A 27,570-nucleotide genomic window follows, 5' to 3' on the forward strand; every position below is an offset into this window, starting at 1 on the left:
AAAGATTTATGTTTTCATCCCTAGTATGCCCAACAAAGTTACAGGGGTGTTTTCTATTTTGAACAAAGCACTATATTTGTTTTTCACTAAAAACCTCCTCAAGTAAACTAGAAACCCTTCTGAAACCAGTTTCCCTTTGACTACTAAAGTTAAATCTAACACTAACGCTCTGCTTTTCACAATCTTCTGAGCCGTCAGAGACGTTACAGTCGTGCCTAATCTTCTCTGAAAGGTCTAACCCCGTGAGGGCTCGACGCCAAAGTGATCGATTGTTGTTTGCATATGACTGGAATCACATTCTTGATATTATATAACTTGCGTTTTGAGTACAAAGAGACCAGAGTTGAAGGATTATGTTGCATAATCAGCCTTCACATTTTAATGCCGTCAGAAGAATAGCCTATATTTTTTCCTCCCTCGTGTGAATTATTGATAACACGACTATGATACCACTTGTCATGAAAAAGTAATGCAGCTCTGAGGGAAAGTATGGCGTCTCATTGATCACCGAACACATAACAGCGCAGACGCTCGCCGGCGTTGATCAGAGAACAGTAGGTTTTATTTTTATCTACGTGCTCTTGTTCAATTTTCTCAACTTGTTTAGTGCAGGAGTCATAATTACAGTGTTTGTACAGTAGTGGTGGTTCAGTGGTCTCACTCCCACGCAGTTCTTGCTTCTTTAAATGTTGTTATCTCGCCAACCTTTAAATCGATTGATTGTTGTACTGAACTGGTACAAGTGAACAGCTTTTTTTCCCTCTTTGCCGTGAAATGGTGCCTGTGCTGTACAACTTTACCGAGCACCAGTGAAGATGATGCAATTTCACAAAATATATTTGTGCAACAGATATAAACGTCAGTCAGCTTGGAGGGATTGCTGGCTTTGACCATGTGGTGTCCCAACCTCCTCCCCCTCCCCTTCCCTCCCCATTCCCCTTGTTCTTGGTCTATGGAGTTTGAAGAAGCACTGAATGTATCTACCACCCACTCCACTCAACCACCCAACCACTATATGAATCATGCTTTATCTCTAGTGGTCTGTTTTTGCACCACCAACCCTGTGATTTTACGCACACACTCACACAGCTCAACAAAAGCTGAGAAGCAAAAAAAAAATAAGGCAAAAAAAGAACAAAAAAAAAAGCTGAGAAGAAAAAAAATTAAGAAATGACGCATTCAGAATATCTCTGCATGTACTGTCCACTGATATAACAGCACTGTATTTGCACAAGCTCCCTTCCTCTGCTGCTCTCTCCTCGCTCTCTGTGCGCTTCTCTCCATCGCCCGCTTCTCTTATCAATCAAAACGGCACAGTGACCGTCATTATTTCCATCAAACGGAGAGAAAAAAAACATCCCCTAAATATCCGCTGCACTTGAGACCGACGTTTTTCTTGTACAATGCTTTGTTCTGTTAATGTTAAAGCCCCCCTCGTCCCTCCTCTTCACTCTCTTAAAAAACTCTTTAGGTTTTTCCAGCTGAGCGATTCAGGCTGAGGCGGGCGCAACCGCACTAGAGGGAAAGTCAAGTCGTGCTGGACTGGCGCGATATCCTCGCACGCTTTACAACTAGAGGAAGGACCTGGCCCGTGTTTAACCATGCTTTTAAATGATGGAATATGCTGATTTTAAAAGTTGACCTGGGATTTCTAGTTGTCGGGTGTTTGCGAGGCATGGCTTTCCTTTTAAGTTGCTTATTTCTGTCTTGGTGAGTATGGCAACTCTTTCCTCTGCATGTTCTCGGACTTTTACGCACGGCAAAACGCAAACGACCATGGATTGATGTGCATTTGAGAAACTCTGTATTTGCTTCAGTTTTTATTTATCTGTTGAAATCAGCTTTAATTGGTATTTATCTACTTAAGTTACAGTGCGAGCAGTGTTTTGGGGAATCAGAACGGTGATACCAGTATCTATTTGGATAACATCACGCGTATATTGGATAGGCTACTGGATGGCTACGACAACAGGCTACGACCTGGGTTTGGAGGTATGCTAGTGACCGTGTCATGTTGCATTCTTTGTGTAATTTTGCATCATAATCATTAAATCAGTATTCGTTTCCTCACAAGGGAAAGTTTTGCTCCTGTAGTTGTCTTTGTCTCGTTTTCACATTCTGTGCTGTGATAGATGAATATAACATTTTATTTTAAAATCACCAGCTAACACCTGGAAATTGAGTTCAAGATATTACTTTAAATAATTTTTGTTGTTGACTAAACACATTGGATTTAAAGTGGTCATTTCACTCCGTGAATGGATTATGCATTACTTGTATCTGTATTTTTAACTCCTTTATCTATATATTTGAGTCGTCCGATGCAAAGTTTTTGGCTGCATCAAACAAAACTCCTATCCTTCTGCTGCAGGTCCAGTCACGGAGGTCAAAACTGACATCTTTGTTACCAGCTTTGGACCTGTTTCAGATGTTGAGATGGTACGTAAGCCACGCTGACCACTGACAACAAAGATACAGCAAACACGGGCGAATTCATACGCCTGCGTTTCCTTCTGTGTTAAATGCCACAGCACAAAAACAAGACAAAATGTACACTATAGCAGTGCATATAGCCTCAACTCATGGTTCTCTCAGTCTTCATTATTCCAGCATTTGAGCAGGATGTCATTAGTGCAGCTTAGGATTTTAATCTGGTTGACAATCCCCCCCACCCGCCAGAGAGTGATAGAGCGATGTGGCCGATGTTGGGACGGGATAGGCTGGTTACTCCTGCCATGGGATAGGCTGAGTGATGTATGTCAGTTGTGCTCTACACTGTTTAGGCTTTAGGCTTTAGATACTGTTTCACAGCCTCTAAAGCCTACTTGAAGTGCCATGGGTTATGCTGGCAGCAGTGGCACCGAGAGGCACGTAAACAGCTCTTCACGGAAGCAAGGTCAAACATTTGATCTAAAAGCAGGATGTGCTCATATTGCAGACTTTATGCTGACTTTGCAGATGCGATAAAACAGGACTGTGGTGATTATCAAGCCAGTCACTGAATTCATTTAGCTTTCAAAACTGGAAATACAAGGAAATATGTGGTAAAGCTCTACAAAAACTCTAAAGAAATAAGATGTATTGTGTCTTATATTTGCACACACTAATTCGGGGCTATATATAGATATCCCAACTTCTCAGTTTCATTAGCACTGGCAGCAATAGTAGAAAAAAAACAAAAAAAACAAAAGAGAAAACAACTAATCACATTGCCAATACTCTCTCCAGCAGGTTCCTATGAAACCATGGCTCACACACCCATCTGTCATTCTCTCAGGGGGTAGTAGATAATGTCGGCAGGAGATATTAGATGCTGGAGCAGCACAGAAGCACCAGCAGTAGGGCTGGTGATGATAGTAGTAAATAAAACTCTATCTCCCATCCAGGAATACACCATGGACGTGTTCTTTCGTCAGACGTGGATTGACGAACGGCTAAAGTTCGAGGGCCCCATCGAGATCCTGCGGCTCAACAACCTGATGGTCAGCAAGATCTGGACGCCCGACACCTTTTTCCGGAATGGCAAGAGGTCGATCTCTCACAACATGACCACCCCCAACAAGCTGTTCCGCATCATGCAGAACGGAACTATCCTCTACACCATGAGGTAAGAGTGCTGGACAGTGAGATCCGAACCCAGCCAAGACCGGAATAGAGCACAGACCTGGAAAGCGAAATCAAGTAAAATAGGCATCCAAGAATATGCACAGACATGAAAAGAAATGATGAGCTCCGTTCCAAAAACACGATATGTGCCATCTGACACTGAAAACAGGCCTGGAAAGCGATTCAAACAAACATGACTTCAGCTTTGTTCCAAGAAGAGATACGATGAATGAAAAAAAAACAAAAAAAGCCTCTCAAGTGACTGATGCCACAAAAACAGATTTTTAAAGGAATAATTTGATTATCTGAGTGGATGAATCTTTCTTTAAAACACTTAAAGATAAGGTTCAAGAGCTTTGTGTAATCTATGTGGTAGACTATGATATAATAGAAAACAGATTAATACAGAGTCTTCAAGGGAGTTTGCTGCAGACAAGAAGGCAGACATCAACCCCGAAGATTACGTGACCTCCAGTGCAGATGTTGTTCTTCTCGGAAGCATTAAGCACTGGGATAATATTATACAACGGCATATTGACTCGTTACAGCCCAACATGGGAACATTGGGAGGAAAGGAAATCAATTTAAATACTTTTAGATCTTCACTTCTTTGCCCGGGTGTTTTGCAGATTGCAGTTAGCGACTTGGTTGTGGAAAAACATTGAAATGACAACAAATGCACCCAGTTAATTGGAATCCTAGGAAAAAGTGCTGTATGGACCATTTTAGCATTTGACTAAAATAGTTAGCCTAGATAGAGCAAAAAAAATAAAATAAAACTTTTTCTTGAGTGCGTCAGTTAAAGTGTTTGGAGTGGTAAATCATTAAATCATTTGGGATCAGTTGTCCCCCTCCATCCGTGTGGCGGTGAGATATCTCCTGAAAGTTTTGACCTACTTAGTAATGCTGGCTGTGTGCATTCGCTCTGGTTCTGGTGAGCGAGAATACATAAGGTTATTGCAAGCAACTACAGTAAATGCTCCTGATATTTAAATACGTAGAATATGTAGAAATGTGGCGTTTAAAATTTTAGAGTTTAGGTTCTAAAGAAAAGAAAATGTGCAACTGTTTAAAAAAACAGTAAGGTTAAGGGTGGTGTGAAAATGGTTATGCAAATAACTGAAAGAAAGTTTTTAAAGAAAGCTTTGGGCAGACAACAAACTTGACTGCATACTGCATGTGGGAGATCATGTGTCCTCCACAGCTAAGTTTCACCGTGTTGTGTTTGCAGCCTGGATGCCGTTTAGAGTTCACCATGCACAAACACTCACTTCAGCTCTTCTCTATTCTGACAGATTAACTATAAATGCAGAATGTCCCATGCGTCTGATGAACTTCCCGATGGACGGCCACGCCTGCCCACTCAAGTTTGGGAGCTGTGAGTTTGTTTTTGTTGCGTCTCACTGGTCTGACAGATCATGTCATTGGGTCCGTCACTCTCAAATAATCATCCTGTCACTCAGAGAAGGACTGTTGAAAAGATTACTCGTGTTGCACACTTTACACCTGTGAACAGTAATGCATGGGTTTACTTATATGTTGCGATTGGATGCTGAACTTATTTGGTTTCTTAGTTTTAAGGGTGATGGCAGTAAAGCCAGTTCTAAAGAAAGTACTTTCTTTTCCTCTTTGCATTTTAAAACCTTTCAACAAATATCTTCATTCCTCCCGTTTAGATGCATACCCGATAAGTGAAATCGTGTACACGTGGAAGAAAGGACCCCAGTCTTCTGTCGAGGTGCCGCAGGAATCATCCAGTTTGCTGCAGTATGATCTCATTGGGCAGACGGTGTCAAGCGAGAGGCTAAAGTCCAACACGGGTGAGAAGAGGATTTCGAAAACATGCTGAGCCTGGTCCAACCTGCACATTTTCTTGAGATTAAATGTCACAAAATTGATGCTTGACGCTTTTCCACTGAGTTTCTGGGTAAAGTAAATAATAAAAGAGAGCTATCGCTCCAAATCAGCATCTTTAAATACAGTTCATATCACATGGCACATTTTGGAAAAAGATGAATTTTAGTCATCTGAATCACTTCTACAGTTGTGTGCCTGTGAAACCTTCACCACCAACACATGTCTTTGGTCCTCACCGTCTCAGGTGAATATGTCATCATGACTGTCCACTTCCACCTCCAACGGAAAATGGGCTTCTTCTTGATTCAGACCTACATCCCCTGCATCATGACAGTCATCCTGGCCCAGGTCTCTTTCTGGATTAATAAGGAATCGGTTCCAGCTCGGACTGTGTTTGGTAAGTCTGATTTACATTCACGTTGTCTCTGTGCTGTATAAATTTCAATGTCAAATGTGTTTTGAAGGAGTGAAGTGAAAGAAAAACACAGTATTTTCCCGCTGGAACGGAATCATTTGGGAAACTTTTCCCAACTGAATTGCATGAGTGCACTTACTTTAAAGAAGGTTGTACTGTGGGAAAATGTAAAAATCATGTTAATTCATTGAAACAGAAGCAGTCAAGAATTGCCAAGGTGAGGCTCAGAATTCACCGAATGAGTTTTAGATTTACATGCTGTTGTTACTGCAGTATTTTTTCTTCTTGCTAAATTTTCATACTGTTAAGTTTCTTCAACAATCCAAAACCCAAATGAAGATTAACTTTATTATTGACTCGCCACCCACTGCTTGACCCAACTCTAGAAACTCTAAGCAAACAAACATTCCTTCCTGCTTTTCTAAGAAACACAACCATCTGCAACAGAACAAAGACGTACGCAGTCATCATTGCCGGTTTCAACCTTTCCTCATTATCTCATTTCCTCCTCCACTCTGGTAGAGCTGAATTAATTGGGAATAAATGTCCCTTTTTTTAAAAAAATTGGTCATGCAAGGGCCGAGAGGGGGAGGATGTTTACTTGGCCCTCTTCCGAGCACTCACAGGTTCCGCTTGCTCACATTACATTACGCTACAGTTGCCACCGAGCTCTAGCCTCGGGAGCACAGAGGGTGAGAGACGCTGAACAAAGGCAGAGATAGACTAAGAGCAACGGCAGAAACAAACCAGAAAAGAAATAACATGAGGGGTGAACAGACATTGCTATCGCTTTTAATTAATAATTTCGCCTTCTTGTAGGAACTCAACAAGCTGCAGCTGAGCGGAGCAGCACCGCTGGCCCGTGTAGATTATGATTCTGTGGTCCACGCTTTTCATTGGAAGTGAGCCAGGGCTCCAACAAGCATCCACTCTTCTTCAGAGAATAGATCCCAATCATTAGTGTGAGGAAGTTGAGGCCCCATATGGAAAGCACATCTGTGGCATCTCATTAACTTCACTCATCCCGCTGTTCTCATTTCACCCAATATTGGGTATACGATAGAAAACTGCTCTTCCTTTTTTTTTTCACTCTTTCTTCCGGATTGGCTGTAACTCAGGTTCTAAAAAAGGCCATACACAAAAACAAAAGCTCTTAAATTGTACAGAAAGTGATAACCCCCTTTTTCTGCGTAACTTTCATTATCTCTGAGGACGGTGCGTGTGATATAAAAGAGTGGAGGAGACAAATTGCCGTGTGGATGCGCTGCACCCTGACAGTACATTAAGCCATAGTGTGTTGTTTCCTGGATTGTCAACAACCTCGCTAAGAGCTGAAAGTCCCTTGAGCACAAGTCTTACAGACTTAATTGAGTGTGGCCTAATTTGTACCTAGCTTTTTTTTCTCCTATAAAAGCACATAAATGCCCCAAGCATTTCATTTCTATCCTGTCTTCATACTTCATCCCCCTCCCTCCCTCCCACACTCTTTCTTCCTCATTCTCTTGCCTCTTATTCTGACAGCCTTTCTTCCCATGTCCCTCCTCCCCCTTCCAATCATTTAATGTGAGCTTGAGACCGAGGAAGTCGGTGCTGGTTGACTCTTGGAGGAGGCCGTCTTTGAGAGTCGTTCGCGTTTTTTACTCACTGAGGTGATGTTTACAAAATGCGTCTGAGACATTATCAGGTGCATTAATTCGACCGCTGTTGATGAAATGTGAACAACTACAACGCACATTTGGCAAAAGCACGGACAACACTGTTCAATGATCCCTTTTCCCTGCTTGCTTAAGCTTGATGAAAGTGAATTAGATATGTACTTTGTTAATGGGCCATTAAAAGAGATGTTCATTGTCAGCATCTTTATCTGACTTAATAAGGACGGAATCTGGGCAAGACAGAGAAAAATCCTTTCACAGTGATTAAATGGGACCTGTAATGCTAAATTCCAGCCTCTATACAGTGTTTTAATTTTGGAACTCCATGCAAGTAGCTTTGCACGACTCTGTCTGTCTCATACATTCATCTCATGCAGCCCCTCGGTTCAGCTGCATGAGCTCTTTGAGGCCAACGTCTCACTAAAAGCCCATTTTCTGATTCTGATAGGTAGGTTTTTTGGAAGCATTTGCGCTGCCTCATTCATGGATAGAAATGGAAAATTTGAAATATTACACTTGTCAGCCGCATATTGTGTGACATAGCATTCATTATTTGTATGCTGGAGCGCCTAATATACTTATATAACACAACACAAGCAGTTTACCGACACAATAAACAAGCTGGTGTCACAGTTTTTTTTCACATGCAGTGTTACTTGTGTATTAATATACGACTGTCCACTAAAATTCGCCTGTTTTTGATTTTATGTGGTCCAGACTAGTGCAAACCATAAGTTTCAGATGAGGTGGAGAGATTTTAAAAGTTTTCTTGGCAATCAATGTTTCGACCTCTAAACATTTAGAGGAGCAGGTTTCTTTAAAAGCACAGTACATTCTTTCGTGCAGTGCAGTACAGTGCATTCATGTTTCTTTTGCGTGTTACCTTCATGTTATCACACATCCATTCTTCCTTCTGTTAAATCTTCTGTCCCCTCACCCTTTTTTATCCAATTATGAGATAGGAGAAGACAAATCAGCAGATATCAGAAGTTACTTTGTTGGTCATTGTTTACAGATGGCACAGTTTCTATCTTATGGACAGATTAGTTTTCCCTCACTTGACTTTTTGGCACATCGTACTGAGCTGCAATGCCATATGGTGTGACACATGAGTTATTTGCCATGAAACAGAGCTGCTGCCACGTCTTTAAGATATTGTGCAATTCATCATCAGTTAATCATCAATTGTATCAAATTTTTGTTGTGCATGCTGTAAGTCAGTCAATAAAAGATTGTAGTTCCCAGTGATACCATGAACCAGATTTTACTCTTTGCTCCATTACATTTTCATTCACAAAGTGAGTCTTTAGAGAATCAATTTGTGTCTTTTGCAAACTGGATTGCATCACTTTATCATAGTGTTACTCACTTTCAGACACGTGGAAATGATCAAGGTCTAATATCTACCAGGAAAATCAATGCTTAAACTCCTTCTGTAATTTCTGCAATGCTGGATTGATTTGTTTTATTTGACGGCATATTTACTTTATAGATTTAGAGGAAAGAGGACATGAGTTCACCTGAGTGATGAACTTGCTTTTTTATATATTTATAGAGTAATATTATTTCAGCTCCTGGAAATGTTCACTGAAAGAACATTTCCAGGAGCTGAGCCATAAAACGCATTCTTAGAAAGAGAAAGAAGAAACAGACGCAGAAAGCTATAAATGTTATGCTCCTTACTTCTGCCTCATCTTTGTATGCAGGCATCACCACTGTCTTGACCATGACGACCCTCAGCATCAGCGCCCGCCACTCCCTCCCCAAAGTCTCCTACGCCACAGCCATGGACTGGTTCATTGCCGTTTGCTTTGCCTTCGTCTTCTCGGCCCTGATCGAGTTTGCGGCCGTCAACTACTTCTCCACCCTGCAGGCCAACAGGGAGCTGCGGAAGGCAGCGGCCATGAAGGTGGCAGCTCAGGAGGCAGCGGCCGCCGCTCCGCCTGCAGCCGCAGGGAACGACGCAGAGGTGTCATCGGTAAGTCAGCTAATGTCATACACCGTGATACAAAATCTTATGTGCACCGATCAAGCTGCAGCATCGTAGACTATTAAAGTAATACCAACACTCCTTTTATCTCCGTTTTAAAACCTGACTGTGTGGAACTGATTAAGATCACCTCTCCATGTGTGGGATAACATTTAGCTGTAATTATGCATCAGTTCTAAACTATTTGAAGCATTTCTGTACACAAATATCCTTAAAATAGTGGTTCATAGGATGACATACTGGTGTTGTGTACAGATGGAGACTGGGTTGAATGATAATCAGAGCTGATGTTGCGCACACAAACAAAAAATATTCATTATATGCTTGTACATGTTTTCATCAAGCTGCCAACTGCCATGTTTGTTTGTAATATATATTTTATTCTTTTAGTCCACCCATATGTGCACTGTGTCCACTGATTGCTGAATGACTCTGCTGCTAACAACGAGAATTTCCCCACTGTGGGATGAACAAAGACATATCTTATCTTATTGTAACTCCTAGTTGTATGTTTAGGTTAAAGTTGGTGATTGTTACTACACGCGGCCTGAGTTGTTCTCCTTTATTTAACTGTGGCGACAAAGTATCACAACTAGAGAAGGGAAAAGAGCTTTATAAAAAGCTTTGATAAGCTTAGCTACTGAGGAGATGACGAGAGGAGAGGGTAGCGCTGCAGTCGGGTGCTACTCTGGATGTATACGACACATGTGATCTATCACTGTCATCTCTCTGTACTGTACATCTCGTTCAATTTCACACTCGTTGTGCTTTTCGTATTTGTGGTTTGACTTTCACAGTTTTAGCGTCTTGCCAAGCTTGTCTCTATTTTTTCCATTTATCCTGTCTGTCATATTCTGTTTGTTTCTCTTTCTGTTTAAATACTCTCTCAGCTCTTTTCGCTCAACGTAACAATTTATTTTGTTGTTTTTTTCAATTTCTTTTTTTTGCTTATTTGGCATGACATTTGCCCGTGCGCGATGCAGAAGCATAAAAAAACGGTAATCATGGGGAAAAAATGGCCACAATGAGTGAGTGTGTAGCTCGCATTGGTTACAGATACACTCCTCTGACGGCTTTCATGATTTCTTGCGATCCCACTCTTTTGATGGTATTTTTATCTTCTTTTTTTCAAACTTTTTAGTTTTAAAGACTCTGCTGTTGCTTTTCTTTGGTGGAGGACATTAAAATAGATAGATAGAGGCCATCCCCAAACTGTTCCCACAAAGCTGGGAGAATGGAATTGTCCAATATCTCTTGGTCTGCTGAAGCATTCAGAGTATCCTTTCACTGGAACTTATGGTTGCAAGCCCAGTTCCTGAAAGATGACCTCACACCAAACTTCACACTTGGCCAAATGAAGAAGATGAAGAAGTGTGATTTGTCACTCCAGAGAATGTCTCCACTGCTCTAGAGTCCAGTGGTGTCATGCTTCACACCACTGCATCCCACACTTTACATTGCACTTGATGTATGCATGGCTTGGATGCAGCTGCCATGGAAACCCATTCCATGAAACTCTCTACGCTTTGTTCTTGAGCTAATCTGTAGACCACATGAAGTTTGGAGGTCTGTAGCGATTGACTCAGCAGAAAGTTTGCGACCTCTGTGCACTAATTGCTCTTGTCTGCCACTTCATGGCTGAGTTGCTGTCAATCCCATTCGCTTCCACTTTGATATAATACCACTGACTGTTGACTATGGAATATTTAATAGCAAGGAAATTTTATGACTGGACTTGTTGCACAGGCGGCATCCTATCGAGGACTATCCTGGAATTCACTGAGAGCGACCCATTCTTTCAGAAATGTTTGTAGAAGCAGTCTGAATGCCTAGGTGCTTGATTTTATACACCTGTGGCCATGGATGTGATTGGAACACCTGAATTCAGTTATTTGGATGGGTGAGTGAATACGTTTGGCAATAAGCTGCAGATGTTGATGGATAAAACTATTCTGCGGCGTTAAGGTTGACTGGGTGCACCAGTTAGTGCGGTGAAGGACATAGCAGTTACTGTATTTCTGTTGTTATACAATCACATAGAGCTGATTGCTCAGGAAAGTGTTGCATGAAATTGTGTTTCTGTTGGTTCTTCCTGGTTCAGCTGGCTTACATTGTTTTTAACATCACCCATTGCCAACTGAGCACCTTGTAAGGAACAGCGTCTACACATGCTTTTTTAAAAATGCAATTATCCACTAACTTTACAGCAGTGCAATGCGTGAAGTCATGCTGATAAAGGACAGGAGCTTAAGTTAATGTTCACATCAAACACAACAGCATTAAACAGACACTAGATCTGAGTGACTTCGACTGTGATGTGACTGTTGGTGCTAGAACAGCTGGTTTGAGCATTTGCTGCAACTGCAGATCTCCTGGGATTTTCATATATAATAGTCCCTAGAGCTTATGCAGAATGGCGAGAAACACTAAAAACCCATCTATCCTCCCATCCACGCAGAAGCAATTTTAAAGAGGTAAACACCTTGTTTACAACATGCGACTAAGGCAAACTGACATAATGTACAACACGGTCATTCCATTAACAGCTCCCTACAGCTGTGATGAGCCAAAATAAAATCCTATAATGCGCAATATGTCAAACTGGAGGGTATGGTAGCAGAAGTCCATATCACGCCAGGCAAGACCCTAAATCTGAAGCTGCATTGGGCACAGGCTCACCGAAACTGGACAGCTAAGGAATGGAAAAAATGTAGCCTATTTTGACGAATCGAGGCTGCAGATGGTAAGGTCACAATTTAGCATCGACAGCATGAATCCACGGACCCAACAGTCCAGGCTGCTGCTGATGACGTTATGGTGTAGAGCAATGGTCCGGGGTGCCAGAGATCACAGGCAGTGTGCCAAAACTTGCCTGATCTGAGCTCACCATCAGTTTTCACCTGATTTATGTCCCCCTACATGTACAATATGCAGGGCTCAAAGTATTCCGACACCGTGGTGTTCCATTGCCACTAAAAAAAAAAATTCAGCATTTAGGAAAAAAAAATGTGGAAATGGGATATTGTTGAGAAGTCGAGAATTTCCAAGTTTTCATGAAGGCATCAGACAAGACAGTGTTTTTTTCATTGAAGTTACTTCAAATTTATGAAGGTAGGAGAATGTATCCATATTTGGTCCCTAAGGACCAGTCAGCTATGGTTAACCATTGCTACCTCCACCATAATACCACATCTCTTAAAGTAAAATTAAATCTCAGACTGGTTTCTGGAATACGACAATTACAAAGTGTACATTACCGGATCTTAATTAAACGGGACACCATTTGGATGTGGTAGAAGAGGAGATTGGCAACCTGAATGAACAGCTGACAAATCCACAGAAATTGTGTAATGCAGTCACGTCAACAAGGATCTCAAGCACTGTAACAAAGGGAGCCAGTATTACCATCGTGTTCCTGATAAATTATCCAGTCAGAGTACATATTTGTCCCCTTTATGAATTGCTCTTCCTGCAATATCCATTCTGCCTCTACCAGAGTCACACATGCAGAATGTACAATGCAAACAGTTCCCAATACATACAATCTCCCATCGCAGAAGCAATAACACTCTTCCTTATAACTCCTCCATCCGTGCCCACTTTCTTACCGGTCATGCACACACTCATAAACTCAGAGCCATTTAATCATTTATTTTCTAACCTCCAGTCTCTCCTCACACTTGTTTTCACACATCTCCTGACCTCGTGTCCTGTCCACACATCCACATTTAATCTGCACCACACATACAGACACATATATGGCCTCACATAATCTGCAGCAAACTATGCACCCCCACCACCACCACCACATCCACACAAATCACTCTACTCAATGTCTTATCCATCATTCTATCTACTGTATATCATCCATCCATCCCTCTCCTCTGGTCATATATTCGTCCCTGTAACTGTGTGATAACAGAGAGAGTGACACGAAGGGACAGCCAGTGGCTCTGTGAACAATGTTGCTGCAGATTATGTAAGAGCCATAGATTAAGGGAATATCCAGCAGATCACTGCAGGCTCACAAGAAGGAGGGCAGCGGCCACAATGAAGCAGAGCGGGGGGGAAGAGAGAGCTGGCCCAGTCCATTTTTATGGAGCAGGATGGATAGATGGATGTGAGGGGCCACTGTGGTTTGTTTTTGTGTTGTGTGTGCGTGCGCGCGTGAGTTAGAGGGAGTTACACTGACAGAAAGAGGGAGTGGGAGGGATGCATCATGGAAAATGACTGCTTTCACCAAATATGTAGGAGGAAAGACTCTTCATTACACAGAGAAAAGGGAAAAAAGTAAAACAATGGCGTAACACTGGGAATAGAAGCAGCCGTGCACCAGTCACGATTTAAAAGATATGACCTGTTCCGACTGTCACGTAAAGCCAAAAAAGGAATGGAAACCACACAACATCATCAGGTAAACAGTTCATTTAGTGAATCAAATATGAAGCTGTAAACATAGAAGACAAAGGGGGTGTTTGTCAGTGTTAAGTCAAGGGTGCTGCAAGCACCGTCAGTGGAGTGGATGAGTGGGTGGAGCAGTGTGTGCTGCAGAAAATAAAACATTTGGGTTAGAAAAAAAAAAGAAAGAAAAGAAAGTGGTCTTTTTTTTATATATGCCGAGCCACAGGTGTCTGCAATCACAGGACTGTTGACGACTGTTTGGGTGAAGAGACTTACTGATTAAATCAGGACATTTTTTCTGGACAGTTCTGATTTTTAAATTGTTGCTGCCCTCCCAGCTTCCTGGTAATGAGACTGAACGCATGTCTGACCTCAGGCAATAGCATTAATAACAAAAGTAAAGCTAGTCTGTGCTGTTGTTGGTGAGCTCTTATCAGCTGACGGATGTGTTGAATACATCTCTCGAGCAACATTTGCAAAATTGATAATCTTTTAATGTTTTATTCTATATTCCATCAGCTGGCAGGTTTTCATCTCCTCGCATTTATTTGACACATGTTTTTTTTTCTTTGTCGGTTTCTCAAAGCGAATGGTCGATCAGTGTCATGACATGAAATAAGATCATAAATAAAATTCCATCACAACATTATGGCTCACGGGCATTTCAAATCAGCTGGCAGTTCGCACAGTCTTCAAATAAAATCATTTGTATTGCGTCAACCAGTTGCTCTTGTGCACGCTCTTGTGTGCTGGTACAAGTGTGTGCAAAATTTCGAGACGTAATCAGAACTTTCCATCTGTTCGTCAGCAGCTTAAAATCTATTTCAGTCTTCCAACAACTAGTTTCTGTGTGTGTGTGTTTGCAATAGCAACGTAGCTGCCAATGCTTCAATCCAAAATTTGGTCATAAAAACAAAACAAGGACATTTTTTTGGATAATTGGCGTGCATTACTGAAATAGGATTCCCATTCCTTTAATATCCCTGTGGTACTAAATCATTTGTTCATGTCAAACCGTGCTGTAATGGTGTTACTGATGTTTTTAAAGGCTTCGCCGCTTTCCTTTAATCCGCAGTTCACGCTCAAGTTCAAGAGAGTCATATAAATATTTCAAAGCTTAAATTTGAGCTGGTGATGAGTAAATCTGGCTTTTTTTTGTTATTGTGAGTGCCACACTGATATACAAAGTCCATTTAGACACATATATCCATCTATATCACTTCTTGACGATCCCCTATATCAGCATACACCCACTCAACACCCACTGGGTACTCACTGATAGCGTTCTCTTCATAAATCATACACAAACACATGTAGCCCCCCTCATGGTATAGATAACCATACCCGGAGAGCATCCATACATGCATCAGTCAGTGCCCGTCCAGCCTCTATCTAAGTGGGTCTGTTGAAATCTGGAGCAGTGGATAAGGGGGAGAGGAGCTGATCCCTCTGGGATTTGAAGCCAGTTGTCATCGTGAAGAAATAGCTTGTCATTCGGATCAGCTGCACACATGTACAGTGTGCTGTGTAAAGGCATTTCGTGTAAAGTGCACTCATTGGCTGGCCTTACCTAACAGGGAACCATTATGGTGATAGGTAGTTGGCATGTGAAGGTGCTGAAGGGAGCTATGATGAACTGGACATCGAGACGAGAAAAGAAACCGTCACAGCAACTTCCCCAATGTCCCGTCACTATAAGGGCTTACAAATTCTTTGCTTCATCCCTTTCCTACATCATACACCTGTGGAAGTTTGATAAAACGTCACAACCTATTGAAGCATGAAGAAAATGGAACGACTGGAAATTATTGTGAAGCGTCCTTCTTCCCTTTTCTCTCTCTCCTTCTCCCTTTGATATGTCCTTGTGGGGTGATAGTGCTGGTGGCCTTAAAGATATCAACACCCAGTACTTGTAAAAAGTTTGGAAAATCACACACCTCTCACAAAAAAACTGCAGGGTGCTGGATCATGGACGTGTGACAGCTGTATTTACTGGTGTTTCTTGACCTTTTAAATAGTCTCTACAAGGGGTGTCTCATTCTTAGACATATTTTCACGACAGTTACCAAAGTCTAGTATATGTATGTGTATTGTCTGTACTCATATTAGGCTATGGCATTTGAGCTTCTGCAGGTTTTACAGTTGTAACACCCAATACTTAAACCTAATACCCAATAAAAGAGATTCAGTAGGTTTTGAATCATGCCAAAGCACTCAACATATAAGGCATCTAAGACAAGACCGTCTTCAAGGAGGAGAGGAGGTCAAGGAAAGATCTATCTACTGCAACCAAGTACAATTACTGTACATGCTACATCAACAAATATATCACATTTAGTTTTATTGTAAAAAGCCAGTAAATAAATAACTCAGATTGCATCTTAGTTTGAGATGGGCCACCAGGCATTTCTGGAAGGGTTCCTCTAAGCCAGAGGAGTGTAAACAGTTTAATAGTTTCTCACCCTGTAGAGGAGCATGTAATCCCGTGGCCTCACAAATCCAACCTAAATCTCAAGAAGTTCAGTTTTTGTTCCAAGGCTGCGGCAGAAACATCCAAAGGGAAATGAATGTGCCTGACGACTAGAAGCTGCACAGTTTGAAGGAATATTTCATCTGGAATTTGAGCTAAACTATATCTACATATATCTATATCTAAATATTTGATTATATTTCTCAGTGACTGTTCATCAGGCTCATTGGAATAATATTGCATTGTTCAATATAATATTCCTTGAAGGCATGAAGATTTCATGCACCTTTCTCTTTGATTTGAAAAAAAAAAAAAAAAAAAAACACTCTCTTTCAGTCTCTCTCCTCTTCTCTTTAAATCTACCTACCGGCAACACAGCATTCCTTGACCCATTTCCCAGATGTACTCTTCTGCCTCCGTCTCCGAACACACACTGTATCTGATTTACAACTATTGGAGCAGGGAGCATGTGTTGAGATCACACTAGTTTACTGAAAGCTGATGAGGCATTGAATAACCATGTGTCAATATACTCAGCTTCTTTTGTTTAATACGTTTTGTGCGCTTCCCACAACTACATCAATCTTAATGGAATGGGTTGATTGAAATCGCATCCAATCAAAAGCAAAACATCATTGATTTTCTTTGTTGGGCGTAATTACTGTGGTACACATTGGTTTTCTACGCATAGCGCTGCAGACTACACACGTTCCCACTTGCACAAATTAATCCACAGCTGTGTCACTAACGTCAGGATGATTTTTAATTAATTTTTTTGCCATTTTGCTCAATTTTTCAGTGAGTATAGTGAGTAATGACTTGATGTTATATGGGACTACCATTATAGCATGTGGACCTTTGCCCAATTCTTTACTACAGTATTAACTGTGTTAGCACATAAGATTTTATGACTCTCTGGGTGAGTGTACCCATTTAATTATTAACAGCCTCATATTACATCACACAGTAATTTTTTCATTGAGTTTTATTTATTTTTTTATCTTTCTCCTGCATCTCTCCAAGGTGGATGCCAGCAGTGTTCTGAAGAAGAGGATGAACTCTGCCCCGCTGTTTGACCGGCCTGCCAAAACATTTCCCAACCCACCTGTCAATGCCCAAGCTTTCCTGCAGCAAGGCTCAGCCGTGCCGGCCAACAACGTTCTCACTGGCACCAGCATCATCGACAAATACTCCCGCATCCTCTTTCCCCTTTCGTTCGGCGCCTTCAACCTGGTCTACTGGATCGTCTATCTTACCAAGGACACCATGGAGATGTCCAGGTGAACAGATGGCATGGCTGTTACAAATACTTCCAGCACTTGTTTTTGTTGTACTTGGAGCACAGTGTGATGTTTACTGCATGAGAGAGAAAGAGTGACGGCGGAGCTATTTTTGTGTCACCTCAGTGAATATAATTGGTTAATTATTTTGTCTCGTTGGATCTTGCACAACCTCAGCGCAGCTAATGCAAAAATACACGCTCAGGTTCTGTGGTTGTTGGAAGGAGGAACACCACTTGAAAACTTTTTCTAGTCTGCTTTCTGTTTTACCGATACACACTCAACAAAATACAAATACTACACATCGCGACATGCAACAAAATCCACGGGTATTACAGACAGTTGAGCAATTTTGGGAAAACCTGTTGAATGAGCAATATATAAAGCCGCTGCCACCTTTTTCATCCAGCTGGTATGTATTACGCTACCATACGGCGCATAAATCTCCGTGTGAAAATGTGTACACGTGTGCGTTCGTATTACTCATGTCGTGGGGGCATAAATCTGTTGTTGGGGCTTGCTTATCTATGAATGAATGTAAGTAAACGCCCGAAGTGATGGAAATATGAATGGGGTGAATGTGTGCGAGAGAGAGAGAGAGAGAAGTATGAGAATTTACCGGATGTATCTGTCTCCTTTATATGTTTTATTTTTTTCTTCTGTACGTGTGTTTGCCAGCTCCAGAGCCCAAATATTATTCTCTGGCGACACAAAGATCTGATACGAATAGAACTTATTACTTCCAATTTGTTTTTCCAATTGTATTGAAGAGCGAGCACAGGCTTTAACCCGTAACTGAGAAATACCCGACCACCAGGCAACTTGTTGGTGGCACCAAGAACTCTTAGTTTTTATAGACTGGCGTCTTCCATACGCAGTATTTATTTCCCACTAATGGACACCCATGCTAACTTTGGAAGGCTAAGTGGTGCTAACAGATTATGGAACATTAGAAGAATCATGGATTGCATGGTTCTTTGACTAGAATACATTTCTTTTCGCTAGTGAGTGCAATGAGTTTAGATCAATAACTGCCTGAGCTCATCTTATAGTCACCTTCTTCCTATACTCTAGCCAGCGGACTATGCAGCTGAGCTGTGTCTGACTTTAACTTTTGAAAATGAATCTATTTATTTATTCATTCTTTTTTTTTTTTGGAAAGAAAGATTTGGAAAATCTTGTGAAGACCGTCTGCTAGTTAAGCTCCCATTCAGAACTGTTGCGCTTTTGACTTCTCAACCCGCAAAATGTGATCTCAAGTGAATCTCTCAGTTTTAGTTCATAGAAGTAAAATTGGTAGATTACATTTTAATAAAATGCTTTCAAACCCTGTGTACTGCTGATGTGCTGTATGGTTTTAATCAAAACTACTTTTATTATGTGCAGAAAACAGAGCAGCTGCTGTTGTCAAGGTGACTTGCGAAGGCTCGGCGGCGCATTAATGCGATTTCAAAATTGCTTTTTTGCTTTTATTTTTGCAAGAGCCGTCTTTCAAATGCATGTGATGAACTGGAGCATCTACCTAATGCACGGCCGTGTTACTGGTATGCACAGCAATTTCCATCTCTGTTAAATAATCATCTCTGTCAACAGATGAAACAGACCTGCTCTCCACAGGTCATATAGTGTATGATAGATAGATGGATGGATACTTCATTCAGTGTAAAGTAGTTTATGTGCATGCAGTGTTTGATCTGTCCATGCTCTAAACATATGTATGTACATCCACTTGTGCATTTAAGTGCTCATTATCGATGTGCATTACCGCTCCAGACTCCGGGGCTTTCAACTGTGTGGGTTCAGCTCCTTTCATTCCCTGCCGTGCTCTTTCTCTAAAACAGGAAAAGCCCCAAGGCACGAGCTGAGACGAGTCAAATGACATGACAGTGTTGGCAGACATCAGGATAGCTCTGTGTGACTAACCCTCTTAGTGACACTCTCTTAACTGTTTCTATTAATTGATAGGGACTTTAAGCTTGAAAGCAGATCCTGACTGACTGCTATTAGAAAGAGTGTTGGGCATGTAATATAATATGCACAGATGTTAATGTGTGTATGTAAATGTCCAAACCCCAAGAGTGAGAGGGGGAGTAATGGAAGGACAGAGAGGTTGATGCAGTGCGGAGTGCCCCAAGGCCAACTACTGGAAATCCCAGTGGCGTTAGAAGCAGCCAGAGCAAAGAACATGCATAACCACAGGTTGTCACTCTGATCGATTGCGGTCGCATCGCTCTGACTGTCAGACTCAAGACGTCTATCATCAACAGATACTGTCACCGAACACCCCTGCTGCAGGTTGGCTGGTGCAGCCTGTTGAGTTCATTTCAGCTAAAAGAAAAATGGCTTCAGATCAAATATGACAAAAGGTTTTTTCTCAATCCAGCGAACGTTTAGTTTAGTTTATTTGCACACGTGTTAAAAATAGAATGAGTGTGTACAGAATAAGAAAGAAGCTAGTGAAGCTACTGAAAGCTTATCAAAGAACCACCCCTATCAAATATCAAACATAAGACTTACACTGACAATCAACAAACAATTACAAGGAATATACACAACAAACAGAGAGAATAAAAGATAATGTCACGCTGAAGTTGATTGATTAAATACTTTTTCATTTGGTCTTTGAAGATTACCAGTGAAGAGGATGGTTTAAGAGATGATGGCAGATTGTTCAAAAGAGATGGTCCTCTATAATATGATATTTATTTATTCCTTACGTGAAAGTGGACAACACAATTTGTACATAACTGCACACTACATTTTGAAATCGACACCTCCATGACTGGAAAGGAGCGGCAAGATATTATATTATATTATATTATATTATATTATATGATATTATATTATATTATATTATATTATATTATATTATATTATATTATGTTATATTATATTATATTATTATATTATATTATATTATATTATATGATATGGTTTTCAGTAGCCTACTACACAAATACACACAACAAAAAATAAAAGTACATACATACAAGTACAGATTTACAAGCTCAAAACAACTCATCATTAACATCCAGTTTAGGTTTCGAGTGCATACTTATACATTTTTTTAAACTTGTGAATATTTGTGCAACCTTGTAGTTGGGAATTCCATATATTTACACCAACAACCAAAATACACATTTGTTTTAAAGTAGCCTGAGCAACTTGGTGCTTAAAATCAAATCTTCTATGATTTTCATCCACGTAAACACAAATAGGTTTTGCAGGTTGTCTGGTAAAACTCTTTTAAGCTGTTGAGCTAAAGAAGTCAGGTATAAAGAGCGATGAATGTCTTTAGACCGTCTAGTGGAGTAAGAGTGAATATCAGATAAAAAGAGAAAAAGTTTGAAAAACACTCATGAGTTAAATGAATAAATTTATACATAAATACACAAATCTGGTATTTGTCGATGTCGTAGATAGATAAAAGTTTGTATCCTCTGTACCGTTTGATTGTCATGTACTTCTCTTATGGATATTAAAAAAGAAGATGCTTTACCTTTTAGACACATTTAGAACAATATATAAATATAAAAAATAGCTTTTGCTGCTTCCGTTGAAATCCGTTGAAATAACATAATGTCGAACAGGACACAACAATATAATGCAGTTCTTCGCACGGTTTACTGGCCTGTCCCATCAGGTGCTGGGAGATTTTATTAATTTATTCATTTAAACCCTTTTTGTTCAAGTACAGACACATATTGTATCATTGTGATTTCCATAGATGGCGTCACGTGTGTTGTGTAGAGCTTACTGGATGCTTAATGAATAGAAACAATTATGGACGAAATGCCTGATAAGGAACCATGTCGATGGGAATCATTACCAGGACTCATCAGAGAACTGGCGAAAAAAGACAAGTATATATCATTTTTTTCATAAAATTATGTTTCACAATTGCATTAGCAGAGTCTGAATAAAGCTATTGTTGAAAAAGAATCCATTCCCGCTTTGTACAAATAGCTCATTGTGTAGTGGCGCATGCCTCACACTTTCACAGTTAACACCTCACATTTCTTTGCTATTTTCATGCAGAACCACCCACGCTGGCGACCCCGTGGCCCCTAAGTTAGATCTACCTAAATCCAAATATCGCATCGGTTAAATGAAAGCTCTTTTCACTCCACAGAAAGAAATGCACAACTCCAGTGGCCCTTTCTGAAAGCAGATAACATTGTATGCGACGGACGCGTTTTCTCCTTTTGTGTCAGTGCTTTTATTACAGAAGGCCATCCTGCAGAGATGAGCTGGACGAGAAGAAGAGATTTTCTGTGTGTGTGTGTGTGTGCGTGTGTGTGTGAAGGTGGATTTGTGTGTCTCCACTTCTGTGAAGATACAGCAGTACAAGTGTATAAATGTGCCGTGGCAGCAGTGCCTACCAACTGCAGGACGTTTTAATGAATAGCACCATTCAGGGGCAGACATGAAGGAAACAAATTTTGCTGAAAACACTTCCTTCTGTGAAGTGCCCCAGCTGGTTGGCTGACTGGTTGGCTGGCTGGCTGCTGGCTGGCTGACTGGTGTATGTGTGTCAGAGTGGGTGCAGCGGGCGATAAGCTTTGCTCCTCTTTATTGGCCATCAGAGTGCGAGGCTTGAAAAAACAACCTCCCCATTGTTGCTCATAAATCAAAACCACTAAATGCTGTTTCCAACTCAATCCCTGTTTTTGACTGCAGGGCCGTAGCCATAACTTCGGTGTAATGATCATTCAATTACAGGCGACTCGGACAGGGAGCAAAGAAGAGCGATATAAACAGTGATCCTCTATCTATCATATTTCTCTCCTGGGCCTTGTGGGAATTGCTACAACTGCCTTTGTCACCTAGTTTGTCTGTGCACGCATGGGTGCATCTCTCACACACCCACCTGGTGTTTACATGAATGTCTGTGTGCACACTCATGCAGAGAAATGTGAACAATTTACAATTCCTTATAAGACAAATTGGTATCCCGTATGAAAACGTCTCTCAGTCCCAGACATCCTCCTCACAAATATCTCCTGCCCTCAGTCGCTTTCTCTGTTTCTCACTTCATCTCAGTGTCATTCTTTCAAACACACACACACACTCTCTCAGCCTCCCCACTCCTTGTCTCTATACCCCCCTCCCTCCCCCTCCCCTCCCTCCCTCTTCCTCTATCATGGTGCACTGCCTGTGCTCTTTGATAAGACGGGACAACTCAACAGACTAAGCGGAGTGGCGTCCCTCTACCTCGTCCACTCAGCATTAATCATCCAGCCATTCCGGAGCCAAGAAGAATCTTGTCTCTGTAGCGCGACGAGCACCGTCTGAAGAGCAATGGCGCCATTAACAGAAGTCACGAGTTCAGTCTGTTCAAGAGCCAAAGTGAGGCTATCAGCAAATGCACAAGCATAGAGCCTGACTCATGACTCAAAGCTAACAGTTATTAATAACACTTTTTTTTTTTTTTTTACTTGGTAAATAAATGAAATATAAAATAAAATGGCCAGAAACTTCTAATAATGCTACATACAATGGCTTTAAACATGAAAGATAAACAAAACAATATGTAATGATATTGAGATACATAGAGTATGTCAGAGGGCCTCAAACTGTATCAAAAATAGCCGTATCAGACTCTAAATGGCTGTTTTGTCGGTTCGTTGTCGTGCTGTTTTTGTTTCATTGTTGTTGCCAGTGTTACCTGTAGTGTAACAATGTAAAAGGGTCGTAACACTAAAGACGACTTGAATCAGTTTATGTGGCTACGCAAAGGAACTAGAAATGAAAATGAATCGATGGATTTTACAAGCCTCAATCAAAAACAAGCATATGTACCTACTCCTGATCAGCCACAACATTAAAACCACTGACGGGGGAAGTAAATAGCATCGGCCATCTTGGGACAATTCAGTGTTCTGCTGGAAAACATTTGGACCTGGTATTTGGACCCCCCCAACAATTATTTCGGAGGCCTGAGACCTACACACTATTAGGAAGGTAGTCATAATGTTATGCCTGATCGGGGTACGAGCACTCAACAACAACCAAAGTTGTTGGTTTGGACTATACAGTAACTTTAAAGTTTAATGGAAGTCACACACACAAAAAAAATAATTCCGTAGTGCAACTATTAGCTGAAATTAACAGACGCTTTTCCTTGTGTTTGCAAATTAGAGAACCAGGGCACAATAAATATTCTACCCCAACGCGCTTCTTCACTTCTCTGCCAAAACCGAAAACACACAGAAAAGCTCGCATTCCTTGCCACTAGCCATGTAAGTTATCAGGCTGAAAATGGCTCTCAGCGCTGTCAAAAGTGTCTCCTGCGTTAACACATCCTGCAGAGGAGGTGGAGGTGTGAACTACCTGGCTGAGATTCCCAGATGAGTTTCACAAGGTCTTCGTGGACAACATTGGCACCATGGGACTAAATAAATTCACTTTTTTTTTTTCCCAATTCGGCCTGGAATGGATGCCTGCCTCTGCAGCGAGGTTACATCATACCAATGCACATTTGTTCCAGTGTGCAGGCAGATGTGGACGAATGTGAAATGAAGTAGGTGTGCGTGTGTAGGTGTCTGTATGCATACATCAATATGTTTGAGTGTGATAAACTATGTATATATGTATATATATATATGTATATATATATATAAAAAAACCTCCGTCTTCTTTAGCACATGCTTAGTTCCACTAATTCTACCTTTCTCTCTTTCTCTTCTTGTCTTACAGGGACACCATCTAAGCCCAGAGTTTGTCTTCCTGGAAATCTCATAAACACACTTTTGTACACAGATGCAAAAGCATGCACACATTCACGTAATACACAGATGACTGACGTTTTGCCAAGCACCCTTTTATGCCGCCTCAGTGCATTGTATTTCTTTTTAAGTATCCCCATGGAAAGTGAGTGTTTCAACAGCAGATGTAGCTGCTCCTATTGAGACTTGACCATGGAGCTCAAAGCTATGGGGGCGCAAGGCTCTGGAACCATTTCAAACAGCTACTACATTTCACTGCCGCTCTCCTTTATTTATGTCCCTCCACTCATATTTGAAAGTAAAAAGTTTTTTTTTTTTTATTGTCCAGTGAGTGTACCTTGCCTGAGTGGAGTCCAGCTAGGTTGCAGAGCCAGAGTCACTACACATACCGGCTTTTTTGTTCGTATTTATTTTACGTGTTATGTGGAACATGCATGCATTTCCGGAAACTAGAGTGATTCTGCATGTGTGTTTGAAGTGACACGTTCCCCGCCCTGATATTTTAGAACACACTGGAGGGAATGAGCGTACACCATGTCCTGACTGGATCCATTGTGACTGACTGACTTGCCAGAAATGTCTCTCTCTGACTGCCAGCTCTTCTTTCCACTCTTTTCCACTTTTTTTTCCCTCCTCTTCCCCTAACAACACACTATTTTTTGGTTCATTGGCTTAATTTCCCTCTGCTGATGGAGGACAGAGGCAAAATCTTCAAAAGGGTTTATGCGCAGTGTTCCACAGATGCATTGGCCGGGTTGAATATCCACCGTCACATGGGCGTGTGGATACAGAAACATGCACACGAGATCAAAATATACACTTCGTAGACACTTTGTGCACACAAGCCACCCACTTACACTTCATGTTTTCTATAATTACATGTCCTAGATTTGCAACAGAAATTGGTGCAGAGTTGAACGGCGACCAAAATTAACTAGAAATATACAGAAACACACATAATCTTCCTACAGGAGCAAAAAGTTTAAATTTGACAGACAGTATGAGTTGACAGAAGAGCTGCATAAGCTATGACAGTATATAAATATACATATATGTATTAATAAGTGAGGTGACGAAAGACAGAAAAAGTCTTCATGAGCCCTAGCAACAAACCTTTGTTTTATTTATTTAGTTTTTATATAGATGTAAATTGTTTATTGTGCTCATTTTAATTGTAGTTAAAGGATTCCTGCACTGGTTGCCAATTATTTCGTCCTGGTTTTCATTAAAGAAGCTGCAAAAAATAGAAAATTAAACCTGTCATCATCAATTATACAAAATGTCAAAACATATTCATTAATACTCCACTTGTGTGGATTTGCATATGATTATGCACTCCTTCCAATTAAGTAGAGAGGGTGACATGTTAAAGCCACGTGGCGTCTAAATATAAGCTGGTGTGTTTACGTCTTCATGACATCCATCATCTATGGAGATGTTCTCATTAAAGGTGTCTCTTATTAACACGCCACAAAAAAAAACAAAAAACATTACAGTAGGGAAAACAGTGGGTTTGCGTGTGGCTTGATTTGGATGTCCTCACCCAAAACTCTTTTTTTTTTTTTTTTCCAACTAATTGTTCCCGTGTTGTTACACAGTTTTGCACATAATGAGAGTTTGTATTTTATATGTTTGGCTTTGGTTGATTTGCAAACAGACCAGTATGTTTGAGCTCGGTCCAACAGCACAGGTATATTAATTCAATAATAACAGGAAAAATATGCAATGTTTGTAATATAATAACAAAAAAAAAATGCAATATGGACTCTGGCTGGACCCCAACGATATTGCAAAACTTTTACGGACTAGCTGCGACTTAGCGGCTCGAGAACATCAGTACTGGACAATTCTTCAAACCCTGGGATAGCGTCCAGCGCCAAGGATTCTGACTTGTTGCTTTGTACAAGATTTCTGCATGGCAGTTGAGTTATAACCAAGGTAAGGCTACTAAAACACGCCGGAAAGATTTTTTGCAAAGACTGTGGCTACACTTTAATAGCAGGTCTGTGGAATGACAGAGAGTCTGATCTTCCACATGGAAATCTAATGTGCGAGGCTTGGACTCGAGAGTGTGATTCAGATCTTTGTTCGGTTGACACTGAACTGAAGTGTAAATATGGCTTAGTGTTGTAAATTATGGAGTGCAAAGGATGTATTTATTTTAAGGCCTGCTGTTGCATGTTTGTCTATTTTTTTTTCCACATATACACGAGAGGAAGAAAAAGGAAGAACAGTGGTGTATCTTCCTGCGTTCTCCCTTTCATTCATCACCCACCTCCCTCTCCGTCTTCAGGCGGAGGATGAAGAGATGGGGCTTTTCAAACTGTATTGCTCTGCACTGTAGGTAAACCTGACTGCCAGTGAATTCAGATGGCTAAGGAACTACTGGCTAAAACCCCAGCGGAGCCTCGGAGCGCTAACGACCTTCCACCTCCAGCAGAATAAACTTCAGTCGAATAGTCAAACAGAAATAAACAGCAGTGTGTGTGTGTGTGTGTGTGTGTGCGCACGCGAGCGTACCTTTTCTAGATGACTGAGCTTGTTTGCTTTTATCATTGATCTGCACTCTGACCCCAGCCTAGCTGCTCAGCTTCATCACACCACCACCGGAGCCACACATGCATGACCTCCGACCCTCCGTGTGCTTGTTAGGGTTGCTGAATGTAGACTGTTGTGAAGTCCGCAGAATATAGAATTCCATTGCTATGGCGACTGCGGCCACAAATTGCCCCACGGTCATTTTTTATTTCATCCCACGAGCATGGGCTTTGTTGACTCCTTATTTAAGACGATGAATGCTCAGTGTTGTTATTTCTACGTGTATATTTTGTGAATACGATTAAAGCGTCCGTGTAGGTTTCTATTTGTACTCGTGCTTGAGGATCGGCTGCGCCGCGTGAACCATTGGCAGCGGTTAAAATGACAGATTACAGCTTTTTATTTTAGTACTTTGGCTCCTCCACGTTTGCTCCTTGTAAACTTTACTCGCCATTAGTTCTTATTGTAGAAGAAGGTGGGCTGTTTTTACAGAAAACGATGTTGGTATATTGAGGTCTTTTGTTAAGAAAGGAACTCCTACTACCTTTCCCACTGGATTGTATATGATTTTGTTCAATAAAGCAAGAGTATGTATATATAAATATATATACATATACATTCTCTCTTCCA

At 41.0% G+C, this 27,570-nt stretch overlaps 1 protein-coding gene across 2 annotated transcripts; it reads left to right on the top strand.

Annotated features, from left to right (window-relative positions):
- The first annotated feature begins 1,106 nt into the window (after nucleotides 1-1,106).
- Nucleotides 1,107-27,570, top strand: gabra6b (gamma-aminobutyric acid type A receptor subunit alpha6b). Of its 2 annotated transcripts, none has more exons than XM_047606576.1 (10): nucleotides 1,107-1,710; nucleotides 1,874-1,992; nucleotides 2,372-2,439; nucleotides 3,387-3,607; nucleotides 4,902-4,984; nucleotides 5,283-5,426; nucleotides 5,708-5,860; nucleotides 9,240-9,511; nucleotides 17,418-17,674; nucleotides 24,374-27,570. In XM_047606576.1, the coding sequence occupies exons 1-10, from the start codon at nucleotides 1,622-1,624 to the stop codon at nucleotides 24,384-24,386; spliced, it is 1,419 nt and encodes a 472-aa protein (XP_047462532.1). In that variant the 5' UTR covers nucleotides 1,107-1,621; the 3' UTR covers nucleotides 24,387-27,570. The 2 variants fall into 2 exon arrangements, with proteins under 2 accessions (XP_047462532.1, XP_047462531.1); XM_047606575.1 differs by having other exon boundaries at nucleotides 1,114-1,710; nucleotides 1,868-1,992.

This window comes from Mugil cephalus, chromosome 15, assembly GCF_022458985.1.
Source record: "Mugil cephalus isolate CIBA_MC_2020 chromosome 15, CIBA_Mcephalus_1.1, whole genome shotgun sequence".
Lineage (NCBI taxonomy): Eukaryota > Metazoa > Chordata > Actinopteri > Mugiliformes > Mugilidae > Mugil > Mugil cephalus.